We start from the raw sequence: 20,580 nt of genomic DNA on the forward strand, positions 1-20,580 counted from the left end.
GGTCTTCATCCCACGTTCCACTTATCGTTGGTGAAGAAATGGGTCCCTCCCCAGGACGCCTGTGAAGGTACCCCTCCTTCTCCTCCAGTCCTAGTGGACGACGACAAGGAATACGAGGTGGAAAGCATCCTGGACTCACGCATCCGCAGGGGTCGCTTTGAGTACTTTGTACTATGGAAGGGATTCGGCCCGGAGGAGAGGTCATGGGAACCCATGGCCAACGTTCACGCCCCTGCTAAGATCTGATCCTTCCATCGCACCCATCCTGGTCGCCCCGTTCCCCGTCACACCCGGGGGTCGCTCGTACGGAGGGGGTATGTGAGACCCGGCGGGGACCACCTACCTCATTGCGGGGTCCGTAGCATCGGACCGCGGTCCCCGTCGGCCGGCCTCCTTGCGACGTGGCCACCTAGAGTCTCGGGTCGCTCGTCACGGGGACCTCCCGATCACGGCGCGGCACTGCCTCGTGGAAAGCCGCGCTCCCGACCTCACGGTCAGCGTGCACGGAGTGCCTCGCACGCGCCGCGTTCCAGAAGAGGAGGGGGCGGGGCTTAGCCCCGTTGATGTAACCTCCCTCTCCAACAGACACCAGAGGGAGGGGGAGGAGGTAGATACTGCTCTGTCTCCCTCCACTCAGGTGTATCAGAAGGGAGGGGAACAGGTGCCAGGGGGCGGACTTCTCATTACCTGCCCCTATATAATCCCCACAAACCTCAACACCAGTGCTTCTTTGTTAAGCTTAGTTCTTGCTTGTGACCTCTGTAGTACTTTAGTCCCTGGTATACTGAACTCTTGGCTTCGTCTCCTGTTTATGCTGTCTGCTGCCTGCCTTGACCTTTGGACCGTGACCCCGACTATTCTCTTGGATTTGCCTCTTTTTGTACTGCGTTACTGGACTTTGTGTGGTGGTGCCTGCGCCACGCTCCACCCCCCCCCCACCTGACACTGCCCATCAATCTAGGAAGTGTTCCAAACAGTTAGAAATATTATTCATTCTACAGTGAGAAAGATTATCAAAAAATGTAAAACATTCAAGACAGTTGCCAATCTTCCCAAGAGTGGATATCCCAGCAAATTCACCCCAAGGTCAGACATTGCAATGCTCAGAGAAGTTGCAAAAATACCCAAGAGTTATACTTAGCACAGGCCTCAGTTAGCATGTTATATGTTACAGTTTATGACAATACATATAGAAAAAGACTGAACAAGTATGGTTTGTTGAAAGGTTGTCAGGAGAAAGCCTCTTCTCTATAGAAAGAACCTGGCAGCACAGCTTCTGAAACAATGTCCTTTGGACAAACAAGACCAAAGTGGAGATGTTTGGCCTTAATGCACAGTGCCATGTCTGGCAAAAACCAAACACAGCATATCAGCACAAACACCTACTTTCAACTGTCAAGCACAGTGGTGGAGGGTTGATGATTTGGGCTTGTTTTTCAGCCACAGCACCTGGTAATCTTGCAGTCATTGAGTCAACCATAGACTCCTCTGTATTCTAGAGTCAAATATGAGGCCATCTGCCGACAGCTAAAACATGGCCGAAATTGGGTCATGGAAAAAATCCAGAATAACGCATTTCAAGTAAGTTATAAATTGATTTGCAGTGAAATAATTATTTGATCCCCTATCAATCAGCAACATGTCTGGCTCCCAGGTGTCTTTTATACAGGTTACAAGCTGAGATTCGGAGCGCTCTCTTAAAGGGAGTGCTCCTAATCTTAGCTTGTTACCTGTATAAAAGACACCTGTCCACAGAAGCAATCAATCAATCAATCAGATTCCAAACTCACCACCATGGCCAAGACCAAAGAGCTGTGCAAGGATGTCAGATACAAGATTGTAGACCTACACAGAGCTGGAAAGGGCTACAAGACCATCGCCAAGCAGCTTGGTGAGAAGGTGACAACAGTTGGTGCGATAATAAATGTCAATCTCCCTCAGTCTGGGGCTCTATGCAAGATCTCACGGAGTCTCATGGAGTTTCAATAATCATTAGAACGATGCTAAATCAGCCCAGAACTACACAGGAGGATCTTGTCAATGAACTCAAGGCAGCTGGGACCATAGTCTCCGAGAAAACAATTGGTAACACGCTGTGAAGGACTGAAATCCTGCAGCGCCCACAATGTCCCCCTGCTCAAGAAAGCACATGCACAGGCCCGTCTGAGGGTTGCCAATGAACATCTGAATTATTCAGCGGAGAACTGGGTAAGTGTTGTGGTCAGACCAAAATAAGACCAAAATTGAGCTATTTGGCATCAACTCAACTCACTGCCTATGACCCCAAGAAAACCATCCTCACCGTCAAACACAGAGGTGGAAACATTATGCTTTATGGGTGTTTTTCTGCTAAGGGGACAGGACAACTTCACCGCATCAAAGGGATGATGGATGGGGCCATGTACTGTCAAATCTTGTATGAGAACCTCCTTCCTTCAGCCAGGGCACTGAAAATGGGTTGTGGATGAGTATTCCAGCATGACAATGACCCAAAACACACGGCCAAAGCAACACAGGAGTGGCTGAAGAAGAAGCACAGTTAGGTCTTGGAGTAGCCTAGCCAGTCTGCAGACCTTAATCCCGTAGAAAATCTGTGGAGGGAGCTGAAGGTTTGATTTGCCAAACATCAGCCTCAAAACCTTGGAGAGAATCTGCAAAGAGGAGTGGGACAAAATCCCTCCTTAGATGTGTGCAAACCTGGTGGCCAACTACAAGAAACGCCTGACCTCTTTGATTGGCAACAAGGGTTTTGCCACCAAATACTAAGTCATGTTTTGCAAAGGGGTCAAATACTTTTTTCACTGAGTCAAATGCAAATCAATTTATAATTTATTTGAGAAACGTTATTTTGGATTTTTTTGTTGTTATTCTGTCTCTCGCTGTTCAAATAAACCTACCATTAAAATTATAGACTGATCATGTCTTTGTCAGTGGGCAAACGTACGAAATCAGCAGGGGATCAAATAATTTTTTTCCTTCACTGTACACATATAGAAACCCAGACATACACAAACAAAATCATATGCCCAGACATACATGCAGACAAACAAATCCAGACACCCGCAACTCACTTACCCTGTCCTCAGGTTCCCTCCCATGCAGCCCTCTGCTGCGCTACTCCTGCTAGGTTATGCAGTGACCCTAGTCAACCCCGTCTCCTTCTTGAAACTACGGGCATAAAGAGGTATGTCCGGGACTCTGGACTTACCTCTTTATCCCTACTTCTGAAGCATGCTGTCAGCCAGGGCCAGCCCGACAATGGAGCCGAGTGGGGCAACCGCTCCAGGCGGCACTTTTGAAGGGGCGGCACTTTGCCTCCCCAAGCCCTTTTTTTTTAATTTATTTTTTTAAAGCCGAGCCCTCTAGCTCGGTCTCGGTGCAGCCCGGAACATGATGTCATTTCCTGGACTCAGCATTACAGGCCGGCACCGAGACCGAGCAGGGAGACTCACCGCAGGACTGCTGACAGGTAAGTACGGGGGGGAGAGGAAGGGTAGATAATGGCGGGCGGCAGGGAGAGGAAGGGGGCGGCATTTTAAACTTCGCCCCAGGCGGCATTTTGTCTTGGGCCGGCCCTGCTGTCAGCTTAGGGGGGCATCAATTGCCCTGTTGTCCCACCCAGGCAAATACCCGGCAAATTGCAGCTCCTGTCAAATTACCGCCTGTGTCCCATGGATCCACCAGCTCTGTGCAGGAGAAGCTCACTGGGGCTGGCCCTTCGCAGTACACAGTAAATTGTAGATAATAACACGAGAAAAAAACATAAAACTATAAAAAATGGGAAAACCTGTTAAGGGGTCAGATCAATCCGGAGGAATGGAATAACACTTTTAGAAACATCTCTAAGACCACAAGAGACTTGTCTCTAATTGAAACTCATTTCAAGTTATGTAACATCTGGTACCTAACCCCCAAAAGGTTATCTTATATATACCCACAACAATCTAATATTTGTTGGAGATGCAGATTAGAAGAAGGCAATTATCTACATATGTGGTGGAAATGTAGAAAAATTCAAAATCTATGGGATATAGCCTTTGACTTCTTAAAACATACCGGAAATATCGTAATAAAAAGAGAGCCAGTAGAAGCTCTATTGCACCAAAGATGGCCACTTCTGACACCAACACAAAAGACCCTTACGACTCATTGTTTTTTAGCAGTTAAAAAAACTAATCGCTAAATACTGGAAACAAGATTTAGATTTTACCCATTCTTTATTAATAACACAGATAAAATATCAAATAACAATGGAAGAAAAGGTAAGTTGGATTATAGACTCATCAGTGAAAACAAAAAAAATGTGGAATGAAATATACAAGTTGTAACAAGTTTTTCTCAGTAACCCTGAACGACCACTCATGATTTAACTCTTGACCTCTCAAAAACCCCATAAGTCCTTCCTGCATCCTGCAAAGAACTAATGTACTTGTTAGATACATCATACAAGAGCTGCCGTCGTATTCTTTTTTTCTTTTTTTGTCTTATGTATGTTAATGTTTTGTTGTTAAAAAAAAAGGAAAACTCTTTCTAATAAAAAGTATTTAAAAAAAAATTGTAGTATAAGCGTTGCGCTAAATAAATAAATACAGCTGTGAGATTAGCTGTAGGCATATGTGTTTGTTTTACTAAAATGTAATCAGATATGAATCTCGGTCACCTAGCCCTTTATCTCTTTTGGCTATATTCCAAGGATAGTAAAGCAGAAATGTACATACCTGCAGTTTTGCTTTAAAGTTCAAGTTAGGTATAAACAAGAGCAGGGGAAAACTAGAAACCACCGGACCCTGGTGCTAAAATTGCACCAGGGCCCCCAATTTCTCCAAGCAACATGTCCCACACTGCCACCTTTGCCCTAAACAGTTTGTGAGCGCCACCTTTGCCCCAAACTTGTGAGTCTTTGTCTCAAGCAGCTTATCAGTCCCATCCTAACCTCCACACAGCCTGTCTGTGCCATCTTTGCCCTAAACAGCTGGTCTGTGCCATCATTCCCCTCAAACAGCTTGTCTGTGCCTTCTTTCCCCCTTGCCCTCTCTCTTTCCAACATACACTCTGACACACATATGTAAACACACTTACACAAATTGCATACACTTACTCATACTCACTAACACACATTCTCTCACACCACTCATGCTAACACACTCCATCTCACCACATTTAAAAATACATGCTCAAACACACACACTTACTCATCCATGCTCACACACACACAAAATTGCAAGTTCAATCACCCTCAGCCAAGCTGATGATATGAGTGATGGTAGTTGTGGCCCACAAAAGCAGGTGCATGAGAAGCAAAAGGCTGGCATACTTGTGAATATGTATCTTCTTTTAATCTAAGATGTGTTTGTATAGTGTATTATTTAACCCCTTATTTTCTAGGTGCCTACTTTGCCCTATACTGTGTGCCGTTGCGCAGTGAAATGTAGTATGTAGTGTGTCCTGGAGATTTTAAAAAACATATGCCATCATATGCCACAGTGGTGTACAATTGGTAAAGGGGACATATGTAGTGCATTACCTATACAAGAGGGGAGGGGGTCCTCCTGAAAGGAGCTTATCATGAGGTTATTTAAGACACTCCAGCCACCATATAGACTTTAATGCATATGATTGAGAAGTCCCTTTAAACATCTCTGGTATCCCCCTTGCAGACGCATTTGGGGGGGGATTCTGCAGAAGTCTCCCCAGGACAACAAAGGCAGCTTCCTGGCCCTGAGCTCCTTAAAGACACACAGCAGATACAGGCTACTCAGACTATGTTGTATGTATCTAGGTAAACATGTAACATGTATGTAATATGAGAAAAACACTTTTGGTCTGTGGGGTGCAGGGTGGTGTGTGCCAGATGATTCACAGCACTGTGTCAGGCTTATGGGAAGTGACGGGGGGCATTAAGCGGGGGGGGGGGGGGGTGAGCAGAGGGGGGTGCAGTAAGCAGGTCCAGGTGATGTCAGTACACCAGCTCTATTTAAAGCACTGAGTGAGCTGGGACTGGCAGAGACCGGCAGGCTGTTACAGGGCTGGTGACGGGACAGGGGCCGGACAGCCTATCGCTGTATCACCGGAGGCTGGCAGCCATTGCACTGACAAGTAATCCCCAGCAGGGAGCGGGGAGTCCGGGCACACCGAATAATTCGCCGACCGCAGAGGAAGACATGGACAGCGATGATGAAAACGTGGAGGAGACGGTGGAAGGTGGGTTGTTGTTGTTGTTGTTGTGTACACTCGCAGCAGGAGTTTCTGGGTGTCAAGGAATTCGCCTCCTTTAAGCCTAATAAGAAAGAGGAAGCCCACCCCTGATGTACAGATCCTAGCGCGTCCGGGGGCCACGTAACATCCGTGCAGCGGATCGATTTACAAGAGCGATCTAGTGGGGAATCCGGTCCATAGAAGGGAAGGGGAAGCAGGCTGACCCGGCATGGGGTACTCGTTTCGGGGGGGGGGGAACCAAAACACATGCGATCATCATGGAGACCCCAGAGATTAACCACGTGTTCGCATCGTGTACGTACAGCAGGCAGATGACACCATGTGCAGGCGCTGCTCCTCGTGTACACACCGCCAGTACTCACCCCAACACAGCAAGAGTAGAAAGGATCAGGGGAGGAAAAAAGAATACTCGTATCTTCTCCACTGTTACACCTATGAGCAACAACGTGGGGGGGATTGAACATGATGGGACTTGTAGTCCTTTAAAGCTTGACATTACAAATGCATGGTGTGTTCTTTAAGGAAGTTTGGTTGTAAATATCAAATATGGGTTTATTCACTAAAGGGAAGGTTTGGGGTTTAGCTCTCTATTCGTTAATAACGGCCGTCAGTAGCAAGTTTCTTCAACTAGAGCTGTGTTGGCCCTGTGTAATGTATGAGTTAAAAGGTAAAACTGGAGACACATCCCTTATTAACTATACATTAAGCAGGGCCAGCCATACTCTTCCTACAGAAGAAGCTCACTGCAGTGGATCTTTCGAATGTGTAGGCAGGGAGTAAAGACTGCAACCAACCCTTTGAATAAACCACACTGTCTGCCGGGAAAAGGTTTTTTTAATATAATTATGCACAGATTTTGGGGGAGAAGCGGCTTGTTTGTCGCACAGAATAGTCCTGAGACCGTTCCGAAAGACGGTGGAGCCTATAACGGATAATGTACTGTTCTGCATATAAAGTAAACACCTTTTTAATGGGGTTTTGCATATTAAACCAAAGACTATGTATCTATGAAAAGTCCACCTTGCTTGTATTCCCGTACGTGCTATTATCTGTTCTAAGTATCTGTATGATTATTCCTCCCCGTTAAGGCAGCTGCCCTTTCATAAAGTTGTTGATAGGTTTATGAAGGCATTGTTAATGGTGGGGTGATAAGACGGGAAAATGATTAGACCATGATAGCTCTGCCACGGCTTCTTTGAGATGAACGTTTACATTGTTTCCAAAACCATCACGCTGATTGATAAACAAAAAAACCTTAAAGGTAAGTTTAGTAAATAAGATCGACTTTTCCCTGAACGCGAGCGATGAGGCTTCGCTGACACGATGTAGCCGAAGATGGCTATCTATAAATATTCTCTCCCTTGGCTGATTGCTGCGCACGCCTGGCTCGCATGCCCCGAAGCACAAGTATTTTCTTGGCAGGAAGCAAGATTGCCTGGGTTTAACTCTGCGGGTGCTGGTATGTTGAGTAAGGCATTGCCTCTGGCACTCAAAGGGTTAAACATTGGACCATGTATGCCCTAGGGAGTTATCTGGCCTCCAGCTTCCCATGTGCTGCGGACTGATAAGACAATGTAAGACGGCCGTCTCGTTTAATTGCAGTTGGTTTGGCTAAAACGTGTTTAAAAAAAAAAAAAAGGGTCAGTCTGTAGAGCCAGACATATGACACGGTGTAGTGAGTGTCTTATAATACTAGCATGGAGTGGTTGGGCATCTTCGTACAGATAAATGTGCTGACAGATATTATTGTAAAGCTCAATATATATTATAGCACTTTAAATGTACGTGGTGGCCCCCCCCCCCGAATAAATCTGCAGAAACCCCCATAAGCATTTGCCCCCTTTACCTACCCGCCCTCTGTTTGCTGTGCAGGAGATGCATTGTGCTGAACACATCTACCGACACGTGAAATGCTTATCGGCAGTCAGCTTCGGTGGTGGGGGGTGTCCTGGGCGCTCCTATTGAAGCTTCGGATCATGGTGGCCTCACAGGAGGTGAGAGCTGCAGCTTCTACTGAAAGCTCATTTTTTACAAGTTCATACTAAGATAGGCATCAGAAAAGCGTAGCTCTAATCCTCAGTTAACGGTAAACTTGGGCCTCGTGGATATTCTGAAATCCAGTACTCCTGGCCCCAGCGCTCACTTTAATTTAGTGACTCAAGGTTGACCATCTAGTTTCACAGACACCATTCTCTTTCACCTACATTCAGCTGGAGATTGATGTGAGCTCTTGAGCATACATTGTGACATCTCTTAGGTCTGCTATTGTCTGAGATGTTAGTATTATTTATTTGAATTGTGTGTTTTTAATAGGCATATTTACGGGTACATGGTACGAGGAGAGCCAGTATGAAGTCAGAACTCGTGTCCATCTCACGGCTCCACACGTAAGCCAATGTAGTCTTGCTTGCCGTGAAGAAACGTCCAAAACGCTGAATTAGTGGAGGATGAGTGTAATAAACTGCCTCGGCTCCTGATCACATCTATTCTTCATGAATCGGCCTCATCCAGACACTGGCCGACCCAGCTATACATATACTTTATGGGGCATACATGCACATTTTGAAAGGGAAGCATTTTTTATTTTATTGGATTTTATGTTATTGTATAACCAAGGTGATCAAATAATACATAAATATATAAACTTTTAAATGTTTGATATTAGAGGGATAGACTGGCCTTTCCCATTGCTCTGTTTCTTTAACGCCTAGCGAATTACCTCTCACCCAGACAAACGCTGCTGCTGTGAGAATAATCTCCTTTACTGCTAGACAAGCACTGTGCTGTGACAGCAGGCAGACAAAACAGATTAGAGCGATGATGGATAAAAGTTTAGATGTAAAACACTACTGGAAGCTATGGGCAGCGGAGGCAAATTGGCCACACGACCAGAGCAATGCCAAGTGAGATGGACAGACCGCCTGCGGCACGGAATCCTTTCATTAAGAGTTCATACGTGTCCATTAACGAGTAGCCTCTTTAACAACAGATTCATTGACAGATTTTCAATCTCCCGCACCAATTTTTTTTGTTTTCTTTGCTAGTAGTGATATTGGATACATTGTTCCAAATGTTAATCTCTAGATATTTAGAAATGATAGGTTTATTTTTTACTCCCAAACAGTCACATAATAATATCAGGAAAAAAGTCACCAATTCAGTGAATTAAAGTGAAAAAGAAATATAAAGTGAAATAATATGTAAGTGATAAATAGAAGAAATCTCCTACACGTTCTGCAGCTGCCAAACGAAAAACACTCCTCATAAATGTTCAAAACAAGATAAACTTCACAGGATTGGGGCGCAAGTACATGTAGTTGTAAGGGATAATGAAAACCATTAAAATGTAACAATAAACCAATATTGTGAAATAAAAACAAAGACACTTTTTTTCTTGGAATAAACAGGCCGTGGACTTTTATTTAGTTTAACAATACTTATTTTACCATACAAACCCAGAGTTTCACCACCATATAATTTACACGATATATATGTACAATGCCTACCGCCCTAAAAGCCAGTAGACAAACCACCACATAACCAGTTCATCCCATTTGGGACAACCTTAACCCCAATAAAAGCACACGACTTTTTTTTTTTTTTTTTTAATATATATATATATATATATATATATCAGGGAGGGTGGGTGGGAGTTTTTCAAGAAGAGCTTCCATCTTCGCCCGCGGCTCTCCTGCTTAGCCGAATTACCAGCCTTAAAAAGGTCAGTAGCACAGCCTGCAGTTCGCCTTGTGGCATGAGACGCTTCCACTTCAGCCCCTTCTATTTATAGCGCGAATTCGCGCCTTTTGCGCAGCGCGAGGCATACCTAAGCGCTCTCGAGGTGTCTTCGAGACAAAGGCGGCAAATAACTAAGCGGCGCGCGCACACCCCGAAATTTCTAAGTTATATAACCTAGCAGTTTGGTTTTTTTTTGTTGTTTTTTTAAACTTCAAGCCTGAACTTTTGAACCCTCCATATAACTAATAGCTGACCTTTCAATGAACCCTAGCTCCTATCCCCACAACAACATGCCGCCCTGTGCTATTTAGGCAGCAGGGCTCTACATGTGGAGAAAACCAAAAACAACAATAATAGTGCAGTAAAAAGCGTACACTTAATAGTGTAAATGTGCAATGCACTCACAAATGTTGCAGTATGGGAAGCTCATCAAAAGAGACCAAAGGGCTTGTAATCTTCTTTCAGTCTGGAAATGTATAAAACAGAAACCCAAATGGTGCAGAATCTTTTTGTCCAAAATTTTAATAAAGTAGAATAAAACTTACAAAATTGGTGGCATAACTCAAATGACGTTATGCTGAATCAGCCATACAGTGTAAAAAACCTGAGTGGGACAGAAGATCAAACATCCACAGGTAAGTCAGGATCCGAGAGTAGCAGCATACAAAGCAATATACTCAAATAAAATAAGTTCTCAACGCGTTTCGCCGTGTAAAAAACGCCGCACCATTTGGGTTTCTGTTTTATACATTTCCAGACTGAAAGAAGATTACAAGCCCTTTGGTCTCTTTTGATGAGCTTCCCATACTGCAACATTTGTGAGTGCATTGCACATTTACACTATTAAGTGTACACTTTTTACTGCACTATTGTTGTTTTTCTCCATATTTACTTGCGCCCCAATCCTGTGAAGTTTACATAATAATATCAGCATGAAGTAAATGAATACAGATTATTCTAGACATGACATTTAGCAGGGTAAGGTTCTCTAGTATATTACTATTTTAGAATTCAAAATAACACCTAATAGCCTATTTATTCTGATATTATTAAGCAACCACATGGGCCACGCTTATATTAGACTTGCACATTCGGATTTGTGTGAATTAAAATTTTAACGAAATTTACTAATTTTGTCAATTCAGGCAAATCTCCTAAAATGAGGGACCTGCCATGAAATAAAGCAAGATGCTCCAAATTTTCGCTTCACACTCTCATTCACGTTCTCTCACACATGCAATGTCTGGCCGATTCTGCTGTGTAGCTCCTCTTCTCTTACATCTTGTTCTCCTGCCTTATGTCCTGTCCGCTTCTCCGTGAACACAGTTCATCAGGAGTCCAGAATAATGACACATTCACGGAGAAAAAGAAGCAGTACCTCTTTCTCAACAAATCTATCTGTGGAAGTTCACCGGAAGGCCATGTCCATGGAGAAACGGACAAAGAAAACACAAGCATCAGCGACTGAAGACAGAAGATGCAGGAGAAGAAGTGGAACTGTGTGGCAAGGGGATAGGGACTCTGAAGCAGTCGGCGGAGAAGATAGGGAGACATTCGTGGACCATGAGCAAGAGAGAATGAGAGAGTAAAAACATGAGTCGGAGTGAATTTAGTTTCCAAACAGAAAGGACAAGAAACAAAATGTCGGAAAACAAATGGACCAAAATCAAAACAAAAAATTTGTTTGAATCATTTTTGTCCATTTGTCCAAGTCTAATATATGTTGTGTGTTTTTATGGGATGTTTTCTTCTAAAATATCATACTATATCACCCAAATTTGGGATCACATTGACGTCTGCTTTCTAGCTGTAACCTGTTTAATTGTTATTAAACAGATGTTTTGCAAGAAACTGCTTGTCATGTCCCGCATATTTTTTTTCAATACATTTCTTTACACAAATGAGTAATCTGATTTTAAAAGGAAACGCTATAGCCAATAGTATACAGTATGTAAAATGTGTAATTATTTGCATTCTACGACGTACTCATGGATGCATGCATGCATTTTTTATTTTTTTTTTAATTATTGCAGTGAGAAAATAACACAAGTCTCGTTTTACACCTTCACAACTTTCCCACGTGCTTGGACATTGCCAAGAGTGCATCACATTCACCAGCATCACTTTTCATTCATAACCCCATAGTCCTTGTATTCAGACCAGTGTTGCGTGCAAATACACTCGTGTATGGCATATTCTTCCTTTTACTTAAAATCGTTAACACATTTCACAGAGCTGTCTCCTTTAAATCAACTGCATCTCATTTTTTTTAGTGGGTTTTTTTTCTTCCATTTTAATAATTATATTTCATTTCAAACTGCATTTCCAATATTTACACATTTAGCTTTATCGACAAGGAATTTTTTTTTTTTTCATTAATCTGTTTTGTGTGTATATGTGCCTTATCACGTTATTGGAAATGTTTAAAGAAGCTGGGAAATGTGTTCAGGTTAGGTTCTTATGGCTTTATTTTTTAACAGAATATATTTTTAATACCCTTAACGCGTTGGTTTTAGCACTAAGTAAACGTGTGCATAACAGTTTCATTTTCCTTCTTACAGGGAAAGTAGAATGCATGTTAATTTTAAGTAATGTTTTTGTTTAATCCTAAACTATGTAGGATGAACGTCTACCTCCAAAGGCTCCAAAGTACATTGATTTACATTTGCAATGTACATTTAGAAAGAACATGTGGAAAATAAGATATCACGTATAACAACCCTTTTCCTGAACAATCTTTCTCTGTAGGTGAGTTGGATGAAGATGGCTTGCCCCATGGCTTCTGCACAGTGAGCTACAGCTCCACGGACCGCTTTGAGGGACACTTTGTACACGGTGAAAAAAATGGACGTGGAAAGTTCTTCTTCTTTGATGGCAGGTACGGTAGTGGTGTCATTGGTTTTATTATTTCTTAGTTCTGCAGTGATATTGGGACTTAATTGCCACAACACATATCTACAATTAAGGCTATGCAGTGGTATATATGGAAACATTTATGGCATGAAACAACAGTGAAGGAAAAAAAGAGAAAGCAGTAGCAGAATTTTTATTTTTTATTTTTTTTTATCTGTATAGCAGCCCTGGATATGGCCGGGGATACTGAAGTAAAGAGATCTTACCATTTGTTTACTGGATATATTTAGAAAGTTGTTCCCAGTCTGTGAAGCCAGAAAAGGCCTACAACATCTATTTGCTGGCACGTTCCTAGAGTGGATCCGGCTGCAGTTAAAGCTATGAGGAAGACGCCTATTTCTCTTGAGGATAAATTTTCTAAAGATCCTGTGAGAAAGCCATCCAAGTCTGCGGTGGTTGGGTTTTGGCATGGGATAGCCATTGCTTCTGTGGCCCATTCAGCAAATAGCAACTACTAGAGCACTCTCAACGGCTGGTAGAATTTACAATCCAAAAAAATAGATATTAGACCAGTCCCACAACAGAACTGTGGTAAGAATATCTGATATTCTAATTTGCTCCAGATAAATAAAGCTACCCAAGACCCCTTGAGTTGCCCATCATCCAGATGTTATGTACCTAGGACCAATATCAAATGAAGTTAAAAGCTTGGATTTTAAGACAGCAAAATAGCCAAATATCTTCTGTTTTGTAGTTGCTGTGAGCTACCTAGAAAGATAAGTTGAGTGTCTTCAAACCCTCACATGCTGTGTTTTCAAGCAATACATAGTTTGTTATTGTGATGTTTAGCGGTAGAGATTTCATCCAAATCACAAGGTGCACGTTTTTGGCTCAACTGTGAACATTTCTTGGCTTGAAACCGTTGTGTGCACCCATGACTTGGGGGCATGTAGTGACCCTGTGATTATGTAATTTAGCACAAATGTGGTATTGTGTTATTCAAGAGACCTTGGAGAGTCACATGTAATAACTTTATTTTATATATATATATATATATATATATATGTGTATTTATTGTGTAAGAAAAAAAAAACACATTAAAACACATACAAAATATTTTGGTTTTCTTTCTACTTAGGACTTCATATTTTGTCCAACTATGCCCATTTTACCTCAAGCCAGCTACCAATTAAAAGCTGAACTTCTACTGGGAAAAAACCCAATATATAGTTTACCATATTAATTCATGTAACACTTTTTCCCCCGCAATGTAGTAAAGGCTATAAGGGAGTTGAAACCTTTTATTTAGTACAGTGAATTAGAAGTAGGACATATTTGGTTCTTATTTAAATAGAAATTGTACTGATTTATCTGGGCAGGGTTTTGTTTTTTAAAATGCCTTTGGTTTGTATGGTTCATTTAGACTCATCTCTTTACTACTAAAACCAGTATACACAGAGACCTTTTCAATAGAGTTAGGTTATTTGAGTCCTTGAGGACTCTCATTAGAACCATTTTCACACATCTTACGAGGTCACTTTTGTTTTTTTAGTGCTCTGGAAGGATTTTATGTGGATGATGCATTGCAAGGCCAAGGTATCTATACCTATGAGGATGGAGGAGCCCTTCATGGTACATATGTGGATGGGGAGCTAAATGGTCCAGCTCAAGAATTTGACGCAGATGGTAGACTGATCTTCAAAGGTCAATACAAAGATAACGTTCGACATGGCATCTGCTGGATCTACTATCCTGTAAGATCATTTCTACAAGTATGGTAAAGATTGCTTATATCCTTTAACGGTTTGTCTTTCATCAACATTTAAGACATTAGCTTGACCTAAAACAAGAGTTCTCTTTTCTCTCTGTGGGTATTGACTGGCAGTGTAAAGGGAGGGAGCAGGAACATTACTGCCCCTGGTATTTTGCCCACAGCAGCAATTGTCACTTTTGGTGGGTATACAACTAGTGGTTGAGTTCTGATGGTGTTCTTGTGGTATTCATTTTATTTTGTATCTGATACAGGGACCTTTTTTACTCAAAATTCACTCAAATGACAGATGTGTGGGTTATATTTGTTCAGTGTTAGGGGGTCAAGAGGAAGCATTTCCTTCCCTCTACTTTATCCACTGTTTTCCATAATTTACATGGGGGGGGGGGATGACAGAGAAAATTTTTGAAATGTAAATTATTGGAATCTACTGACAGACAACAAGAATTCAGCCATAATAAGGAAAATGTGCGCTGATTTTTTTTGTGTAAAAAGCCTCCTATGTACAGGACGTGTCACGGCAACACACAAGTGGGATAAACGCCCAAGCCAATTCATTAAATCAAACGGTTACAAAAATAAAGAACATAGTTCAGGCCATTGTTGGACGTGTTTACACATGCGTCACTGCATTGCAGGATGGAGGCAGCCTTGTTGGGGAGGTGAACGAGGACGGAGAGATGACTGGGGATAAGATTGCCTACGTTTACCCAGATGGAAGAACGGCTCTGTACGGAAAGTTTATTGATGGAGAGATGTTGGAAGCAAAACTGACCTATCTGGCATCCGTAGAAGAAGGAAAGCCTCACTTTGAGATGGTCCCGGGTGGTAAGTTGATTTATTAATACAAACGTTCAATGATTCTTTCCCAGGGTGCTTCCAGTGGTATGGCTAGCAAGCAGAGGCTATAGCACCTGCTTTTATTAACAATAAACGTACCATAAATTCACGTGGATGTTTGTTTTAAAACACACCCTCTTATGAAATGGGAACTCCCAATATACTTTTATATCTTTGTGTTATTGTCTTATGGTTGTTGGGTATATGTATGTAACATTTGTCACAAAAAAGTTGCATAAATTGTAATTTTATAGTTTGTTTCATGCAAGTACTCGTATACCCATAATCCTCTGCTATTTAAGAGGCCAGTTCTCACAACCTGGAAGCCTGTCGGACATGACACCGCTCCTGTCATATGTGACAGTGTGCAACATAACATTATGTAAATATTTCCCCAGTAATCCTAATATTGGCCAAAGTTGGGGTTGTAGGAGTTGTTTACCTTCACATGCCTCTAAACCGGTAGATTCACCCCCAAGAACAAACCAAATAAGGCCTAAATAATCAGGCATCTATATGGAACCATGTACATATAATCTATAGTAATATGGCAGACCGGTACAGCACAAGCAGGATATTACTCCAATTTGCCCATAGTTCCAATATATTCATATAATAAAATGGAGTCCAACTAATGAGCTATTTACTTAACATTCACATTGGTAAAACTTATTGAGCATCCTATGCGTTGTGCTATGGTGAGGTTATCGGTAGTCCAGTCTTTTACTCCAGAATCAGAATGTGTTTGCTTGACCTCACTCATTATGGTCCATAGTAGGCACTTTAATTAACCAACTGTACAAGAAGAATGAAAACTTCTGCCCTAATGAGTTTTCTTTATTTTCTTTTTTATAGGCAGTGTTTATACTTTTGATAAATCTACTTCATCCTGTATTTCTACAAATCCTTTGCTTCCCGACCCCTACGAATCAGAAAGGTAGCCGTTTGTATAATCTCCGTATTGCGGAGATCAGGAAAATATATGCATATCGCTCTATTGGATAAGCAATCATGTGTCTAACATGATGAAAATTGTTAATCTACTGGAATTTATCTATCTTAACGAGGATTTAATTTGTGTCTGTGGAAAGGAACAAAGACTACTGCTGTATTAAGATGGGTTGGTTATACCTAGTGTTTTATGAGCTGCTTTCAGGCAGTGATGTGTTGCTGACAGTCACTCGTTGCACATGCAGTAAGTGACATACAGTATATCCATAGAGAGGGTATTTGCTTGATACCCTCTGCCTATCTGGGATGGTAAATTGTCTCTCCCTGTAGAGCAGTATCTGTCAGCCAGCTCATCACTGCAGAAAACTATCATGGAAGTCAAGGACCTTATTTTCAGAAAATTTTGGATGAGAAGCCAAAATTATTATTTTAATATATAATAATCTGGGGAATATACAACTGCTATGGCACCAGAAGATGCACCACTGTTACTTATGTTTTTCTGGTACAAACCTCTTACATCATAACTATATGCCTTTGTCCAGCACCGCGTAAATGGTTGTAATTATATTGACGGCTATCAAAAAGAAACAGTTTCACATATACGTGTGAATTTCCGTTACTGAATGAGATATTCATGTGGCAGGAACTTCTACATACAATTTAAAGTGATGTCTGGTAGATCCACTTCAGTTTCTATATAGTTCTATATATTTTACTTTTATTTTAATTTAGTTATACATATCTAGTTAACTGTATAGATGAATGTAATGCCATCTAGTTTTTGTTTTGTAGAGTTTATATCGCTCCCTCGCTAGTTTCCAATGCTGGAGAAGGTCTCTATGCGAGAATAAGTGCCGGGCCTCAAACTGTTATGTCATTTTACAACGGTGTAAGGATTACACATCATGAGGTAAGGATTCAGAGGCTTGTTTTTTTACAGGGGATATTAACATTGCAAATTGGCTTCCCCTTACTATTTTGCGCTCAATTGGTTGTCTTAGCATTATGGGTGTTGTTCATCAATATTGGGAGTGTTAACTATTGCACACCCTTGACCTAGTAACACATATGTCTTCTGACTGATGGGAGTGGGCTATATCTGGGTAGTATTTAGCCATGTCTAATAGCTTTAGTGACAGTTCACTATACAAGTGTAATTGAACCAGTTGCACCATTACAAACATCACAACAACAATTGCCTGAAAGGCAACAACAGTGTTGGCTGGCAAAAACACATATAGAATATAAGAAGATTATCATATTTTTATATAGCTTACAATGGGTAAACAGAAGTAGTGTACTGTATAGCATAACAATCTATAATAGAAACACAAGCGCATAGAAGTGGTCTTATGCTTGAGAAGATACATTTGGTTTCAGTGGTCTAGGCCTTGTGCTTGTTATCCTTGGTTCTTGTGGAAAAATAGTTCTCCAATCTTTTGGGGTTTCTGAGATCTGCAAAGGTATATTTAGTTAGTAGAAAAAAAAGTTGTGAATAACATCATCCAAGAGGTTTTCTAAAACAACTATCAAGTTGGTAAAATAGAAATTGTGTTCTTTTTGTGTTAGGTAGACAGTAGGGACTGGTCTATGAATGGCAACACAATATCCCTAGATGAGGAAACTGTCATTGATGTTCCAGAGCCATACAATATGACTGAAACGTATTGTTCATCGTTGGGCCACAAAGCCAACCATTCCTTCACACCGAACTGTATGTATGACACGTAAGTATCATTCTGAAGAACCTGGCATCATTTCCTATTTTCATGTTTCCGGAATGGTACCAGCAACAACTGAAGGCATTCTGGGATGTTCAGTCATTCCAGAAAAGACTGCTGCTACTTTATATTGATTTACTTTTTCCCCCCTCAAGTATACATCTATATTCTGTATCATACATCTATTCTATATGATTATATTGTAATAACTCTCCTTTAGAAGTACCCAATTTTGTATTTATATTCTAGGGGATTTTAGCCACTTTGTAGTAACGTTTTAAATATTAGATCCTTAACAGTACTGCTTATAGATTAGAAGAAAATGCAAGCATATTAAGCACATGATCGGGTCTCCATTGGTGTCTGAACATAGATATTTGGGAAGTATAATAAATAGTGATCTATGAATAATGATATTGTAAACAATAAGCAGAATTTATGTTGTGTTCAGGTTTGTCCATCCACGATTTGGACCCATTAAGTGCATCCGGACTATCATGGCTGTGGAAAAGGATGAGGAATTGACTGTGGCCTATGGCTATGATCACAATACAACTGAGAAAAATGGCCCAGAGGCACCAGAATGGTACCAGCTACAACTGAAGGCGTTTCAGATTACACAGCAGAAGTGAACAGAGCCTTATACAGTGCTTTGGTTGAAAGGATCTATGCATAACTTTTCTTACTAAAGACTGGTATGGAATACAAAGATCCTTCAGTGTTCTAACTCTAGATTGATCTGTTGTAGTTACATGAGAATTTATTGTTTTAATGTGTTTTTTTTTCTTTAAAAGCTAAAATATTCAAGGAGCAGAATTGTATTTATAGCTTTTTTTCATAAATGTCATACAATTAGGCAAATGCAACCTTGGGTAGTTTTGCCATATATTTTTAGGACCCAAAAGGCAGAGCCATATCTTTTTTTCACAAATACAAGATATTCAAGGACACAGTGTAGTGTTTGTCATTTATACATATGCTCCATTCTGCTTTTCTTTTTGCTATGGTGTGAGTTGCTTAAATGTGCTGTACACAAGAATCATTTATTCTCCTGCAGGAGAAAACAAATCACAACATGTTACACACAGCACGAGAATTTTTCATACTGAATCGTTTCACTTGTTCTTATGTCGTATATTCCTTGGTATTGTGGGGGTAACGTCAGTGGCGACTCTAGGAACAAAATATAGGGGGGGGCACATAAGATACAACAGTCAAAACGGGGGGGGGGCACTAATATTTTCCACCATTAAATCATGCCACTGGTACAAAACCCTAATAATTCAAATGATGGCAGGAGATGATTCATCAGTAAAGCTCCCCTTCCCTGATATGTCTTTTGCAAAGTTTGTCGCCCTTGGAACAACTGCAATTTTCACCATTGAATATTCACTTTCGTTAAATACGTCACTAATGAAGACCAATGAACAGACCCTGAGTCTTTGTGTGTGTTACTAATCTAATACTAAGTACTATGTACCAATTTTACTCAGCCAGCCACTTCCTACTTCAAAATGAAAATGAGATATCTAGTAAGAGCCATATCCAGTGAAGGGGGGTATTATGTACCCACTGGGACAGCGTTGCCTTCTTAGCAGTAACTGAGAGCATAAGAAGTATTGCTTGCTTTTTTTGCCATGGTGTACCTAGGTGCCTCCTGCGGAAAGCAGACAAATAAGGCCCAAAGACGTGTAAGATTAAATGTAAGTTTCAAAGTTTGAGTAGCATATTGATGTATCTGACACCAAAAGCGTTGTATCAGAGGATAAGCTCATAGTAAAAAACCACGCAGAGGCACAATAGCGCTTAGGGCAGGCACCTGGGAAGCTCAATTCAGTTTAACTAAGACCTTTTCAAAAACTAGTAACTTGTTGGTTACTACACACTAGTAACCAAAATCTTTCACCAGGCCTGTTATAGGCGTATCAAGCATTGCAATGTTTAAAACATGTTTATAAGTTGTATTTTATATTTCAAAGCTACGGAAATACCGGTATTAATGGACGTCCAGACCTAGCTTTGCATCTACCACATTAATTAGCATCAGTGATGCTAAAGTCAGTTGAAAACAAATAGAAATGTGACATTTTAGACACCTTTGACCTGTGCTCATTGAAAGTGCCACTCCAGCCAAAAAAAAAATACTATGCCTTTTATGGAGCCTGCTGCATTACTCTACACAGGTTTGTTTTGAGAATGAAAAGCAGACCTGGAAATATTGGGACACCAGCCCCATATATGTTAGCACATGCCACTACCCTTACACATACCTTTTTTGAAGTCACACTAATTGCCATTCAAATAGCTATGAATAATTATTTTTAAAATATATATTAAATAGTTTCTTAATGATAACAGAATACCACATTGATATTAAAATCCTTAGGATACAAAAGTGTTAAAATACTGAGGAACAGACAGAATCTTAACTCAATGGCATCCACGTGTACTGGATAAAGATGAGATCAGTGCAAGGCAGATAGTATG

At 41.1% G+C, this 20,580-nt stretch overlaps 1 protein-coding gene across 1 annotated transcript; it reads left to right on the forward strand.

Moving 5' to 3' along the window:
• The first annotated feature begins 6,161 nt into the window (after positions 1-6,161).
• On the forward strand, positions 6,162-18,725 carry LOC149287435 (histone-lysine N-methyltransferase SETD7-like). Its single transcript, XM_089492934.1, has 8 exons — positions 6,162-6,201; positions 12,703-12,832; positions 14,360-14,561; positions 15,217-15,406; positions 16,274-16,355; positions 17,165-17,282; positions 17,942-18,099; positions 18,545-18,725. The coding sequence occupies exons 1-8, from the start codon at positions 6,162-6,164 to the stop codon at positions 18,723-18,725; spliced, it is 1,101 nt and encodes a 366-aa protein (XP_089349060.1).
• Positions 18,726-20,580: the final 1,855 nt, after the last annotated feature.

This window comes from Sceloporus occidentalis, unplaced genomic scaffold, assembly GCF_023333645.1.
Source record: "Sceloporus occidentalis isolate IW3139 unplaced genomic scaffold, rSceOcc1.0.p SCAF_61, whole genome shotgun sequence".
NCBI lineage: Eukaryota > Metazoa > Chordata > Lepidosauria > Squamata > Phrynosomatidae > Sceloporus > Sceloporus occidentalis.